This window comes from Dama dama, chromosome 23, assembly GCF_033118175.1.
Source record: "Dama dama isolate Ldn47 chromosome 23, ASM3311817v1, whole genome shotgun sequence".
NCBI classification, from domain to species: domain Eukaryota; kingdom Metazoa; phylum Chordata; class Mammalia; order Artiodactyla; family Cervidae; genus Dama; species Dama dama.
The window spans coordinates 63343482-63358961 of NC_083703.1; the positions used below are offsets into that span (position 1 = coordinate 63343482).

Here is a 15480-nt window from a genome sequence, read left to right on the forward strand (position 1 = left end):
TAATTGTTTTCATTTATTTTGGCTGTGCCAGGCTTACTTGCAGCACACAGGATCGTCAGTCTTCAATGCAGCATGTGGAATCTTTTAGTTGTGACTTGCTGGATCTTTATCAATTGCAGCATGCAAACTCTTAGTTGTGGCATGTGGGAACTAGTTCCCCAAAGACTGGGCCCCCTACAATAGGAGTGCAGAGTCTTAGCCCCCAGACCACCAGGGAAATTCCTGAGCAGAACAGTTGAAGGAAAAGGAGCAGGGAATATTTTAAAAATCATTCTTTAGGGAGTTGAAAACATTGAGGAGTACTTTTGTGTCCCAGGGAATAGAGTCTGGTAGCCCAAGAATTCTCAAGCCATGAACTGGGAACCCAATTTGAAGTGATAACTAGATTGCCCCTAATTATCACTGGAAGTGATAGGTAATGCCCCCAAACATTGGACGAAAGCAAATTGGAAGTCTTTCTGAAGAGGGCACATTTATCTTTGCCTTCAGGGAACCACTACAAATAATTTTTCAAGGTGACACCAGCACACAGTCAGAGATAACCAGGATCCCAAGACTTCATGAAGAAAAAACAAATACAACATATGGGAGGAATAGATCAACACAGACTTCAGGTATTATAATTCAGAGACAGGTTTTAAAAACTTTTGCACACAAGATTTAAAGTTAGATAATAGCTACAGGAAGCAGAAAATTAATTTTTTAAAAAACAGAAAATTTGGAAAGGAACCAAACAGGACTTCTATAAATATCACCTGCTACTCCCATGAAGAATCAGCCACTGATCTCTGACACATGGCCCAGCAACAGGAGATGATATTTGGCTGGCTATTTGGTCCAGCAAGTTCTTCCTGAGTGCTCTCTTTTGCTAGGCCCTTTCTCACAGAGAAAGTAAGTAAGTTTCTGCCATCAGGGAGGCTGGGGTAAGGAGTTGTCATATGAGGACACTTAATCATTGCCTGGTGACAATTTTTTGGCATGTAACTCTGAGTTCCTCAGGGTTTGACCTATTTCTGCACCTTTGACCCGTGAAATTAAACTTATTTATTTAATGAGCACCTACAGATTATTTGCTGTATGTCAGGAGTTATTTCCTAAGGGCTTTATTAACCAATTCATTCTCATCTAATTATGGGAACTGAAACAGAGAAACAAAGTAACTTGCTTAAAATGATTTAGCAAATAAATGATTGGAATCCAGCCCCTTACTCCATTTTTTGATCTTACCTGCTGTATTAGTTTGCTAGGGCTTCCATAACAAAATACCATGAACTGGGTGACTTCAACAAGAGACATTTGTTTTATCACAAATTTGGAGGCTACAAGTCCAAGATCAAGGTGTCTGTAGATTTCCTTTCTTTTGAGGCCTCTTTCCTTGACTGAATTCAGTATGCCAGCAAATTTGGAAAATTCAGCAGTGGCTGCAGGACTGGAAAAGGTCCGTTTTCATTCCAATCCCAAAGAAAGGCAATGCCAAAGAATGTTCAAACTACTGCACAATTGCACTCATCTCACACGATAGCAAAGTAATGCTCAAAATTCTTCTTGAAGCCAGGCTTCAACAGTACGTGAACTATGCACTTCCAGATGTTCAAGCTGGATTTAGAAAAGGTAGAGGAACCAGAGATCAAATTGCTAACATCCATTGGATCATCAAAAAAGCAAGAGAATTCCAGAAAAACATCTACTTCTGCTTTATTGATTATGCCAAAGCCTTTAACTGTGTAGATCACAACAAATTGTGGAAAATTCTTCAAGAGATGGGAATACCAGACCACCTTACCTGTCTCTTGAGAAACGTGTATGCACGTCAAGAAGCAACAGTTAGAACCGGACATAGAACAACAGACTGATTCCAAATTGGCAAAGGAGTACATCACAGCTGCATATTGTCACCCTGCTTATTTAATGTCTATGCAGAGTACATCATGCAAAATGATGGGCTGGATGAAACACAAGCTGGAATCAAGATTGCCGGGAGAAATATCAATAACCTCAGAAATGCAGATGACACCATCCTTATGACAGAAAGCAAAGAAGAACTAAAGAGCCTCTTGATGAAAGTGAGAGAGGAAAGTGAAAAACCTGGCCTAAAATGCAACATTCAAAATACTAAGATCATGGCATCCAGTCCCATCATTTCATGGCAAATAAATGGGGAAACAATGGAAACAGTGAGAGACTTTATTTTTTGGACTCCAAAATCACTGCAGATGGTGACTGCAGCCATGAAATTAAAAGACACTTGCTCCTTGGAAGAAAAGCTATGACAACCTAGACAGCATATTAAAAAGCATAGACATTACATTGCCGACAAAGGTCCGTCTAGTCAAAGCTATGGTTTTTCCAGTAGTCACATATGGATGTGAGAGTTAGACTCCAAAGAGAGCTGAGCACCAAAGAATTGATGCTTTTGAACTGTGGTGTTGGAGAAGACTCTTGAGAGTCCCTGGGACTTCAAGGAGATCAAACCAGTCAATCCTAAAAGAAATCAGTCCTGAATATTCATTGGAAGGATTGATGCTGAAGCTAAAACTCCAATACTTTGGCCATTTGATGTAAAGAACCAACTCGTTGGAAAAGACCCTGATGCTGGGAAAGATTGAAGGCAGGAGGAGAAGGCAACAACAGAGGATGAGATGGTTGGATGACATCACCAGCTTGATGGACATGAGTTTGAGCAAGCTTCAGGAATTGGTGATGCACAGGGAAGCCTGGCAAGCTGCAGTCCATAGGGTTGCAAAGAGTCGGACTGAGCGACTGAACTGAACTGAACTCCTTGGCTTACAGATGGTTGCCTTCTTACTGTTGTCACTTCTCAGTCTTTGTATGCTGAGACACATGACTCTCCTCTTCTTTTAAGGACATCAGTCATATTGAATTAGGGTTCTCCTGTATGACCTGTGCATGCTCAGTTGCTAAGTTGTGTTCTCACTTAACCTTAATTACCTCTTCAAAGGCCCTGTATTCAAACGGACTTTGTAGTAGGGATTAAGCTATCAACATTTGAATTGGGGTGGGGAAACACAGTTCATGCCATAACCACCATCATGCTTAGCTGCCTCTTTCCTACACCTAACATGATGTCAGTGTCAAGCTTTGCTTTGTGTGTCCTTAGTTTCTTCCCCTTAAGTCTGGGAGTCTGGTTTAAGCTGCTCATGATTTCTCCCCTCACTGTGAAGAAGTTCTCTTTTCTGGGGCCGCTGGTGCACTTAGTGTGGAAGGGAATACTGGATGTTTTCCAGACTTTTCCTCCTCCCTGCTTCGCTCCATCCCTGGAATAGCTATGTTACTTAACTCAGGAGTCTCTGAACTGTGACCAGATTCAGTTCAGTGGTAACCTGCTGGCCCTAAGGGAAGGTGACATAGGATTGATAGATTTTGGTTGAGGAAGAGATGGAGGTGTGTGAGAAGTCTGAAGCAGGGGGAAGCCTGCCTGGAGAGCCTGCTGGAGGTAGGGTTCTATATCCCTGAAAGCTCATTCAGTTGTTCCATCAGTCAAGTAGTCAGTCAACAAGCATTTCCCAGGTTGCCTCTGTCCCAAGCTTTGATGTTTGCCTCCATCCACCCAGAAGGATGAAGCATTCTCCTGCTCAGAGAGCTCTCTATTGAGGAGATACAGAAAAGGGGAACTTCCAATGGCTGAAGAATATCACATGATGGGGTATCGGTAGAGAATAGCATTTTAGTAAGAGAGACCCGCATGTGCAAAGGCCTGAAGAGCAGATAAAAATGTGTATATACACCTAGATGTATCGAAATACAGTCCTTCCTTGACTTGCAATGGGGTTGTTGTTGTTCAGTCACTCTGTCGTGTCCAACTCTTTGCGACCCTGTGGACTACAGCACACCAGGTTTTCCTGTCCTTCACCATCTCCCAGAGTTTGCTCAAACTCATGTCCATTGTGTTGGTGATGCCATCCAACCATCTCATCCTCTGTCGTCCCCTCTCCTCCTGCCTTCAGTGTTTCGCAGCATCGGGATCTTTTCCAGTGGGTCGGCTCTACAATGGGGTTATGTCCAGATAAACCCACTGATGGTTGAAAATATCATTAAGTTGAAATACACCTAACCTAATGAATAGGTAAGCGTAGCCTACCTTAAACGTTCTCAGACACTTATATGGAATGTTTGTAAGTGTATTGACTGTTCAGACTTTTGACTGCACAGTTGACTGGGACCTGTGCCTCGCTACTGCTGCCCAGCATCATAACAGATCACTAGCCTGGGGAAAGATCAAAATTCAAAGTTTTTCTACTGAATGCATATCACTTTCACACCATTATAAAGTTGAAAAATTGTAAGTTGAACCACTGCAGGTCAAGGACTGCCTGTACATGAGAAATATCCAAGGTCTATCTGAGGGGAATCATTTAATCCATCACCACACCCTCTGAATAAAATCCAAACCCTCTGAAACAGTGTCTGATCCAGAGTAAGGGATGAATAAATACATAATAATAGACATCATTATTGAAAAGGAGGGGGAAAATACTTAGAGAATTTCCTGGATGGAGGACATTTGATGCAGAACAGCTCAGTATCCTATATGAAGACCAGAGCTCTTCATGGTTATATTTCTGCAAGACCAATGATGTACTATGTAAAGTAAAAGCAGTAAACAATGTAAAAAAAGTAGCATAAATTATTTTCTCTTTCTACTCAAGAAACTTTTTTTTTTACTCAAGAAACTTTAATCAAAGCCCACATCTCTGTACTTAATGTGAATATATCTGGATGTTAGGCCTTTAGCGGTTGCAAAGTTTTCACAAGTAACCTAATGTAATTCTAAGACACGTCATTTTGACTTATAATTGAATTAGTGAGAGCATTACAGCCAGAGAAATAAATTATAGTTTAGCCCTTAAAAAAAAAAAAAAAAAAAAAAACCCACAACCTCACAGCGACCCTCTCCATCTTGTCAACCTCATCCTCCAGTATCCATGTATCATTTATCATCCTCAATCCTCCCTTTATAGTCCTTGTCTTCCTTTCATTTTGGCATCAGAGCCTTTGCACTTGCCCAAGATGCTGAAGTTAATAAGCTCTGCTGTTTTGTTCCCTATTCTCCATCTGACTCCATCTCATTTCTCAGATTCACCTCCCCAGGGAGGCCTTCCCTGACCATTCTGTCTAAAGTTGCTTCCTCTCTTCCCAGAAAAAAAATTTTTCTGGGAGACAGACAGACATGTCTCTGTCTCTTTTTTCCTTCCTTGGTTATAGCCCATTTCACCTGCTGGACTGGACTACAACTCCATGAATGCCAGGGTCCAGCCTCGGCAGGATCCAGGGGATACCCTCAGGATGAACGGCGTCGGCGAGAGAGAGAGAGAAGACACGTGAGACCAGCCTTGATAGGGCCAAGTCTGCAAGGGAGAGAGAGAGAGAGAGAGAATGACCAGACAAGGGTGTTTGCAGGGTCTGGCAGAGTCTGGCAATGCTTTATTTTTTACCGTGGCTTTTATACCCTAAATTAGTACATTTCTAAGGGGAAGATAGTTTAACATTACATCAGTTTGTTCTTCACCAAACCAGGGTGTTTTCTGCATACTTCTTTGTTTATGAGGGTCTTGTACATTATCTTCTGGCCTTGGGGCCTATTAACATTTTATGCAAGTCAGGTGAATGTAAACCTATTTTCCGTTTCTATGGTGACCTTAACTGAAAGGTAGCAGTCTCACAGGGCAACAGTACAGAGTAGAAGTATAACCTTGTTAATACAAAAATTAATCCTTCTGCAGAAGTTGTCAGTTGCGTTTATCTAAGAAGTTTACCGCACACTGACTCTGCGACTTTGGTGAGGCAGCTTCTGCCTAGCACTCCCGGCCGACGATTAACAACCATTTCATTGTTACCACACTAGGGCTAAGTTCTTATTTCTCTAGATCTTTAACTATATTAACAATGGTTTCTGTAACACAACCTTAGCACATTAAAAGCAAAAATACAGCAAGCAAAACACAGCAAGCAAACGTCAACCCAATAACCACCTTTAGAATAATTTTTCTTGTGTTTTCTAATAGGACTTCCTCACCCCCTGAAGGGCTCTATGTCTATTAGGGCCTTAATGTGATCAGGTTCTTTATGTTATTTTATGATTAGGGTATTATAAGCAATCATGCATATTAGTACCAAGGGCATAAATGCATTTGCCAATCAAACTAAAATACCAGCAAAGGAGTTTAAATTAAAACACTCCTTTCACCCTGGATAATCTCATAAAATACCACCACCTGGGAAACTTATTGGTTAAAGTTCTAAACTGATTCTTATTTGGAAAGAGATCGGGGAAGGCCTTCTGCCTGTGTCACAGAAATTAGGGAGTAGTTTATTGAGGCAGGCGTCAGAAAGACAGATATCATCTTTGAGGTGAGAGCTGGGGGCAGCTTTTCGAAATCCCTGAAAACCTGATCTGCCTTGCCTGTCAGGCTTTCTCCTCGTGACCTTGTTATGGGTGGGATCTCGTGAGCTGGCCTTTTCGAAACCCCTGAAAACCTGATCTGCCTTGCCTGTCAGGTTTTCTCCCTCATGACCTTGTCATGGGTGGGATCTCATGTGCCGGCTCCCAGCACATGAAGGCAAGGATTTTGGTCTTTTCATTTATGGTTGTGTCCCTAGCATCTAGAATGGTGTCTAGTCTACAATAGGTCCTCAATTCTATTTTTTTTTTTTTTTTTTGCCTTGTGGCACGTGGGATCTTAGTTCCTAGACCAGGGATCGAACCCAAGCCCCCTGCATTGGAAACATGGAGTTTCAACCACTGGACTACCAGGGAAGTCCCTCAATACATATTTATGAGCTAATTACATGAATGTGAATGTATTAATTCATTACTTGAATAATTTAAAAAGAAAAAACAAACAGTTATATTGAGAAACTCATTGAGAAGAGATAATGAGGATATGTGGCCATTGGATCAAGGGGGATGTTAAAAGAAGACAGGGAGGAGGGAAGCCTGGCCTTACTTTTGCCAGAGAGGCAATGAGAACGGGGGTTTAGGGCTTAAGGTGGGCCGTGGGTCTCTAAGGTTCCCAGGAAAAGAGGAGGGGCAAGGAGTCTCTGTGGGGACAGTTGCTCAGAGCCAGTGTACAAGGAGGAAATAGGATGGGGAAGGGTGTTGGTGGTGGTGGGTGGGGAGCAGCATTCAGAACAGGATGGGAAGTGCATGGTAGACATGGGCCTTTAGACAGAGGATCTTTGAGGTAATTTATCAGGAACAGTAAAACAATGTCCTATGACAGTGGTGCTTTGAGCGGATTATATATTTTTAATTTTAGGAGTTATATACTTAGTGATGAAGGTGAAAGAGAAGAGTGAAAAAGCTGGCTTAAAACTCAACATTCATAAAACTAAGATCATGGCATCCAGTCCCATCACTGTGCGTGGTGACTGCAGCCATGAAATTAAAAGACACTTGCTCCTTGGAAGGAAAGCTATAACAAACCTAGACAGCATATTAAAAAGCAGAGGCTACTTTGCTGACAAAGGTCCATCTAGTCAAAGCTATGGTTTTTCCAGTAGTCATGTATAGATGTGAGAGTTGGACCATAAAGAAGGCTGAGCGCCGAAGAACTAATGCTCTCGAACTGTGGTGTTGGAGAAAGCTCTTGAGAGTCCCTTGAACTGCAAGGAGATCAAACCAATCCTAAAGGAAATCAACCCTGAATATTCATTGGAAGGACTGATACTGAAGCTGAAGCTTCTATACTTTGGCCACCCAAAGCGAAGAGCTGACACATTGGAAAAGACCCTGAACCTGGGAAAGACTGAGGGCAGGAGAAGAAGGGGGCGACAGAGGATGAGATGGTTGGATGGCATCACCGACTTAATGGACATGAGTTGAGCAAACTCCAGGAGATAGTGAAGGACAGGGAAGTCTGGCATGCTGCAGTCCATGGGGTCACAAAGAATCAGACATGACTTAACGACTGAACAACAACAATATAAGAAAATGAAAACTGTAATTTTTGTGATCATTACTTTGGATGAGGCTAACATAGGTATTTAAGAAAAAACAAGGAGAATGTTTAGAGTCAACTCTATGGTAGTCCACTTGTAGGAACATATGACTATGTTCATGGGATAGATCGTTTTTTAAATTAATTTTTGGCCGCTCTGGGGCTTCGTCACTATGTGCGGGCTTTCTGCAGTTGCGGTGAGCAGGGATTACTCTCTACTTGTCCCGCGAGGGCTTCTCATTGTGGTGTCTTGTTGCGCAGCACAGGCTCTAGGGCAAGGGGGCTCAGAAGCTGTGGCTCACAGGCTCCAGAGCACAGACTCAGCAGTTGTGGTGCAGGGTCTTTGTTGCTCCTTGATATGTAGAATCTTCCTAAACCAGGGATTGAACCTGTGTTCCCCTCGTTGGCAGGTGCATTCTTAACCTCTAGACCACCAGGGAAATCCCATGGGAGAGAGATCATGATTCTTGGCCACTTCCGTGGTTCCCCCCTCCCTCCCAAGCACACCCCAGCTTTTCCTTGTGACCCAAGTATACTTCTTTGAAACTACATCACACCTTGTAATTAAATAATCTTTTAAAAGGTTTAATCTCTGTTTGTACCCCCTCCACCAGCTTCAAAGGAAAGGACCACTGTATTCCCAGAGCTGTTATAGAACTTCAGTTCAGTTGCTCAGTCCTGTCTGACTCTTTGCAACCCCGTGGACTGCAGCATGCCAGGCCTCCCTGTCCATCACCAACTCCAGTAGTTTACTCAAACTCATGTCCATTGAGTCGGTGATGGCATCCAACCACCTCATCCTCTGTTGTCCCCTTCTCCTCCCGCCTTCAATCTTTCCCCAGCATCAGGGTCTTTTCCCATGAGTCAGTTCTTCACATCAGGTGGCCAAAGTATTGGAGAACTTGGTACATACTAAGTCCCCAAGAAGGGGCTGATGGAACATAAAGGAAGATGAGAGAGAGCGAGGTCTGTGTGTGATGGGGGATCCAAAGGAGGCAGGAGGATTCCCTGGGAGACTAGGATGGGTTTCCTGTAAGGTTGGCCTGGGAGGGTTGCTGAGGTGGGTATTGGGGGTTTATATAACAGAAATGGGTCCTCCAGAGGCAGGGATGGAGGCCCATGTGAAGAGGAAATGGAGGTTCCCAAAAAGTGGAAGTGAGGTGCTATGTATCAGTCAAGAGGAATCTCTGAGGTGATGGGGGATTAAGACCAGGTACAGAGGAGATTCATGTGGGGAGAGGCCAGTGGCTCCCAGTATGTAGAGATAGTGGTTAGTGTGGGAGGGGGAATGAGAAGTCTATGACAAGGGACGGGACTCCATGTTGCACAGTTGGGCAGTAGTCCAGGTATTAGGTGGAGATAGGGGTCCTTGTGTTAGGTAGTTAGAATAGGGAAAAAGAGTCCAAAATGGCAGTGGTTAAAAGATCTGGAAGGGAAAGCCTGCGAAAATACAACAAAGGAAGGTCCGAGGACTGGAGTGAGAACCTCAGGTAAAACAAACAACACTCCTGGCTGGCCCAATTTACATAAGACAGGCTCAGGGACAGAGAAACATAAAAAGAGGAGCTCTCTCTCTCTGCTCTCTCTCTCTCTCCCGCGCAATGGAGCACTCTTCTCTTCGTGTCTTTGGGTCCACGTGCCCTCACGCCTCAAAGATGGATTTTCCTGCTATTAGCCAAATAAATAGAGCTGTAACACTGAGCTGTAACAGTGATTTATTTAAGAGCTGTAACACCGTCTGTCCTCTGAGAGCTGTGACCCGCCAAGGGGCTTTAATGTCCGTCACTCCAAATCTTTGTTGTGACGAGACAAAGAACCGAGGAGCATACACTCGTGTGACACTTGCAACCAAGTTGGGTGGTCCAGATGGGATAGGAATAGGGGTTGGTGTTGCAAAGGTGGGGATACCGTGTACTGTGGAAGTGTTTGGTTCATGTTGCAGAGTTGTGAGGTGGCACGCAGTGGGACAGAGGTGGTTCATGTTGCAGAGTTGTGAGGTGGCACGCAGTGGGACAGAGGTGGTTCATGTTGCAGAGTTGTGAGGTGGCACGCAGTGGGACAGAGGTGGTTCATGTTGCAGAGTTGTGAGGTGGCACGCAGTGGGACAGAGGTGGTTCATGTTGCAGAGTTGTGAGGTGGCACGCAGTGGGACAGAGGTGGTTCATGTTGCAGAGTTGTGAGGTGGCACGCAGTGGGACAGAGGTGGTTCATGTTGCAGAGTTGTGAGGTGGCACGCAGTGGGACAGAGGTGGTTCATGTTGCAGAGTTGTGAGGTGGCACGCAGTGGGACAGAGGTCTGTGTTAGGAGAGCTGGGAGACAGTCGGGGGCGGGGAAGGTTCCAGAAAACAAGGTTTGGTGATGCCTCTCTGCGGCAGAGATGGGAGTGGAGGGATCAAGTGAGGCCGGGATAAGACTCCATGTGCGCCGCTGACAGGGTCATCAAGGCGGGGCTGGGAGAGTCCTGGTATCCTGGGGGGTCCCACGGGTCATTCCCTGCTTTCCGGGATAGTGAGGGGGCTCGGCGGCGGCTCCCGGGCGCCCCCTGGCGGATCCGATGCCGCCGCCGCCGCCGCCGCTCCCACAATGCTTGCGTAGCCCGGCTTCGGGCTTCAGCAGCAGCAGCGGCTCCAAAATGGCGCAGACTATCTTCGAGGCCCTGGAGGGTGAGCGGCGGCGGGGCCGGGGGAGGCGGCTGTTCCGCACTGTGCCCCCTCCCGCCGCGAACCCGCCGCGCCGGGCCCAGGGCGCGTGGCGGCCGCGGGGCGGAGGGCACCGGGACCGGAACAGCCGCGGAGCGGGAGGGGCACGGACGGGAACAGCCGCGGGAGCCGAGGCCTGGGCGGGGGTGGGGGACCGAGGGGCCTGAACAGCCGCGGAGTTGAGGCTCAGTGGTGCTGGTGGTGGTGGTGGGGGGGTCTCGGGAATGGAACAGCCGTGGGAGCCGAGGCCCAGCGGGGTGGGGGGCCACGGGACAAGAACAGCGGGAGAGGGAAAGCCCGGCGGGGGGAGCACCGAGACCGGAACAGCCGGGGAGGGCTGGCGCCTGCAGGGAGGGCGTCCCGGACCGGAACAGCTGCAGCCGCCAGGGCCCAGGGCCCAGGGCCCAGGGCTCGCTGGAGGGAACAGCCGGGGGTGGGGTGCAACCGGCCTGGAACTGCTGGGTGAGCTAGGCTGCCCGGCGGATGCGAGGCCTGGGAAGGGTTGCACCCAGTGGGAACATGGTGGGGATTCTCCTGGCAAGAATACTGGAGTGCGTTGCTAATACCCTTCTCCAGGGGATCTTCCCCACCCAGGGGGGATCTAATCTGGATCGCCCACATTGTGGGCAGATTCTTTACCGACTGAGCCATTAGGGAAGCCCATGAAGAAGTTGCTTTGAGCACCAACTGTGCGCTTTGTGCTTTGGCGTAGTGTCTCTAATTCGGACCAGGAAAGGATTGATGCCACCCAACACCAGCAAACACTGGGTGCCTACTTTGTGTACTGTTCTGGGGTGCAAGGTCTTAAAAACCCAGACTAAGAAAGGATGGGTGCCAACGGTGTGGTTGGCCGGGCTACCAGGTTCCCAGACCCAAACCAGCAAACACTGGGCACCTGCTGGTTATCCTGTGCTATGTCAGATCCTAGTACGTGAATGGCCCTCAGGCTCTGGCCATTGTGAGCTTTGGAGCCATGCAAAGGCAGAGGTCTCAGATCGTAAAGAAGCCACTTGGAATGAGGGAGACCTGGGTTCAATCCCTAGGCTGGGAAGATCCCCTGGAGGAAGACATGGCAACGTACTCCGATATTCTTGCCTGGAGACTCTCCATGGACAGAGGAACCTGGCAGGCTACAGTCCATGGGGTTGCAAAGAATCAGCCACGGCTGAGCGACTCCACACAGCACAAGGGTAGAGGACTTCCATGTGCACTTGCTGGGAGCTGGAAAGGAAGTCTTAGAGAACGCAGAGCTGGGGCACAGAGTTGATGCAGGGGTGATACAGACCCAAGAATGCTCTTAGAGGAATCCAATGAGCACACACATAATCAGAGTGCAGACTGAAAGTAGGCTGGACTCGTGGTGTGTGGCTGAGGCTTTGAGCCCTACAACTCCTCAGGAAGTCTCAGTCACGTGTCTTTTAACTTTTGGCGGATCAGACCCAGAAACCTCCCTAAAGGCTAAGTTTTAGGAATACTTGTTGGTGAGGGACCCAGAAATTATATAATTATAGAAAAGGTAAGCAGTAAAAGAGGACAACCTCAGCTGGCCTTCAGTGCTGTGATGGGAGGGCCAAGTCAGTGGATGAGAGGCCAATAGGATAAGGTGAAGTCTACTTCCTCTCTAGGTTCATGGACTCTCTCAGTATTTGAATTTTCACTACAAGAATCTGTGTGTTTTTAAAAAAATAATTTTGCTTTTGCTTTTGTTATCTATTACTTTACTTTTGCGCTGGGTCTTTGTTGCTGCACAGGCTTTCTCCTGGTGCAGCAAGCAGGGGCTACTCTAGTTGTGGTGCACAAGCTTCTCGTTGCCGTGGTTTCTCTTGTTGCAGAGCACAGGCTCTAGGGTGTTCAGGCTTCAGTAGGTGCAGCTCTAGGTCTCAGTAGCTGTGGCTTACCAACTTAGCTGCTCCAGGGCATATGGAATCTTCCCAGACCAGGGGTTGAACCTGTGTCCCCTGCATTGGCAGGTGGATTCTTAACCACTGGACCACCAGGGAAGTCCTGTTTGTGTCTGTGTACTGAATAATGAAGAAAGTAAAGGAAAAGTCAGTTCCTTGGACTGTGTGATTGTGCTGGGGTTGGAGAAGGGCAGCAGAACTGTGGGGATCCAGAGGTGACCCAGGCAGTGGGAACTGCATTTCCAAAAAACCTTGGGGTAAGAGAGGTCTGGGGTTCACAGAAGTTCATGTGAGCAGCTAGAGATGATGCTTCTGAACTTAATCTTGGCATCAGTGTCGAGCTAAGAAGGGGTTTTCAGCAGGGGGCTGCACAAGCTAATGTATGTTTTATAAAGTTCACCCTGGCTGCGCTGAGAACAGACAGGAGGGGCCGGAGCGGCAGCAGGGAGCTGAGGCCACTCTGGCCGTCCTGCTGAGAACTGATGGTGGCCTGGGCCCCAAGGACGGATGTGGGGATGGAGAGAAAGTGGATCTGAGAGATCTTTAGGAGACAGACGAGGCTAGACTTCCTGAAGGGCTAGAAATCAAGGTGGGAAGGGAGATTGGTTAAGGAAAGAATCAGGGGTTGTCCCAGGGGCTTTGACAGGGTACGCAGTGGTACCCTATTCTTACTGATGAGGATTACTAGGAGAGGAACAGACAGGGGTGAGGAACCACACATTTAGTTTGAGTTTTAGATTTGTTGTTCTTCAGTTGCTAAGTTGTGTCTGACTCTTTGCAATCCCATGGACTGCAGCACACCAGGCTTCCATTTCCTTCAGTATCTTCTGAAGTTTGTTTAAACTCATGTCCATTAAGTCAGTAATGCCATCCAACCAGCTCATCCTCTGTTGCCCTCTTCCTCTCCTGCCCTCAGTCTTTCCCAGCATCAGGGTCTTTTCTAATGAGTCGGCTCTTCGCATCAAGTGGCCATAGTATTGAAGCTTCAGCTTCAGCATCAATCCTTCCAATGCATATTCAGGGTTGATTTCCTTTAGGATTGACTCATTTGATCTCCTTGCTGTCCAAGGGACTCTCAAGAGTCTTCTCCAGCACCACAGTTCGAAAGCATGAGTTATAGAGGCATAGATAGGCAGCATTTTTATCAAGCAGTTAATTTTTTTAGGGCACTTTTACGTTTACACAGTTGAAAAGAAGATGCAGAGACTTCCTTTGATCTTACACATGCATAACCTCCCCTTTAATCAACATAACTCACCAGAGTGGTACAGTTGTTACCAAGAGTGAACCTGCACTGATGCATCATAAGCACTCATAGTCCATCATTTATATATATTTTTAAAATTATTTATTTTATTTATATTATATTATTTATTTATTTATTTATTTTTGGTTCTGCTGGGTCTTCATTGCTGCAGGTGGGCTTTCTCTAGTTGTGGCGAGTGGGGGCTAGTCTTTGTTGTGGTGCACAGTCGTCTTATCGTGTTGGCTTCTCTTGTTGCCAGCACAGGCTCTAGGTGCTCTGGCTTCAGTAGTTGTGGCTCATGGCCTCTAGAGCTCAAGCTCAGTAGTTGTGGCCCACAGGCTTAGTTTCCCCTTGGCATGTGGAATCTTCCCAGACCAGGGATTGAACCCGTGTCCCCTACATTGGCAAGCAGATTCTTATCCACTGGACCACCAGGGAAGTCCCCATCATTTATCTTAAGTTTCATTCTTCATGTTGTACATTCTACTGCACGACTCTATAATGACATATAGCCACCATTATTATATTAGCGTATAGAATGTTTTCACTGCGCTAAAAATTCTCTGTGTTCTGCCTTTTCATCCCTCCCCCCCACCCCCTGGCAACCACTGATCTTTTTATTGTCTCCACAGTTTTGACAGGCAGTATTTTTCATTTCATTTATTTAATTTTGGCTACATGGATCTTCATTGCAATGTGTGGACTTCTCTAGTTGCAGCCTGTGGGATGTTAGTTCCCCAACCTGGGATTGAACCCACATCCCCTGTATTGGGAGGCGGATTCTTAACCTCTGGTCCACCAGAGAAGTCGCAGACAGTATTTTTTTTAATTAAACTTTTTATTTTGAAATCCTTTTGTTTCTGTAGCTTCACATGCAGATGTAGAAATAATACCAGGAGATTCTGTCTATCCTTTACCTCATTTCCCTCGATGTAACATCCTGTAAAGCTGTTCTATAATATTACAACCAGTGGCTCTACAGAGCCATCCTTTCACGGCAAGATGTTGCTCTTTTTATAGCCACATCCACCTCTTCCCCTGCTCCTCATCCCCCATGTCTGGCACCCTGATCTGTTGTTCTTTTTTCTCCATTTCTTTCTTTTTTAAATTGGGGGGAAACTGCTTTATAATGTTGTGTTGGTTTCTGCCATGTGACAACACAGATCAGCCATGATTATACATATATCTCCATTTCTAAAATACTGTCATTTCAAGAATGTCATGTAATTAAAATCATAAAGTATATAACCTCTGAGAATGGCTTTTTTCACACGTTGTAATTCCCTGGGATTCATCCAAGTTGTTGCTTATATCAATAGTTTGCCCCTTTTTATTACAGAGCGGTGCTCTGTAGTGTGGATGAACTGCAGTTTGTTTAACTATTCACCCACTGAAGGACATCTAACTTGTTTCCAGTTTTTTACTGTGATGAATAAAACCACTATAAACGTTCAGGTACAGGTTTGCACACAAATGCTGATGTGCAGTTTTGCATCATGATAGAAGATTTACTGAACCTCATTCTGGGAAGGATGGACCCCAGAATGGTTTGACACTCAAGATAATAGGGAGAACTAGATGAGGGTGAGTGAGGATTCTCAGGGAGAGTGGACGAGTGAGAGGCGAGAGAGAGCCAGACAGAAGGAACCGTTCAAAACAGAAATATTTAGGAGAC

The 15480-nt window shown here is 46.1% G+C and overlaps 1 protein-coding gene across 1 annotated transcript in view; it reads left to right on the forward strand.

Annotated features, from left to right (window-relative positions):
- The first annotated feature begins 10537 nt into the window (after window positions 1-10537).
- Window positions 10538-15480, forward strand: part of ZNF341 (zinc finger protein 341) — a 41325-nt gene continuing 36382 nt past the window's right edge. Inside the window, exon 1 of the mRNA XM_061127089.1 lies at window positions 10538-10622. Within this exon, the coding sequence (XP_060983072.1) occupies window positions 10592-10622 (31 nt within the window). The 5' untranslated portion in view covers window positions 10538-10591. The remainder of the gene's footprint in view (window positions 10623-15480) is intronic.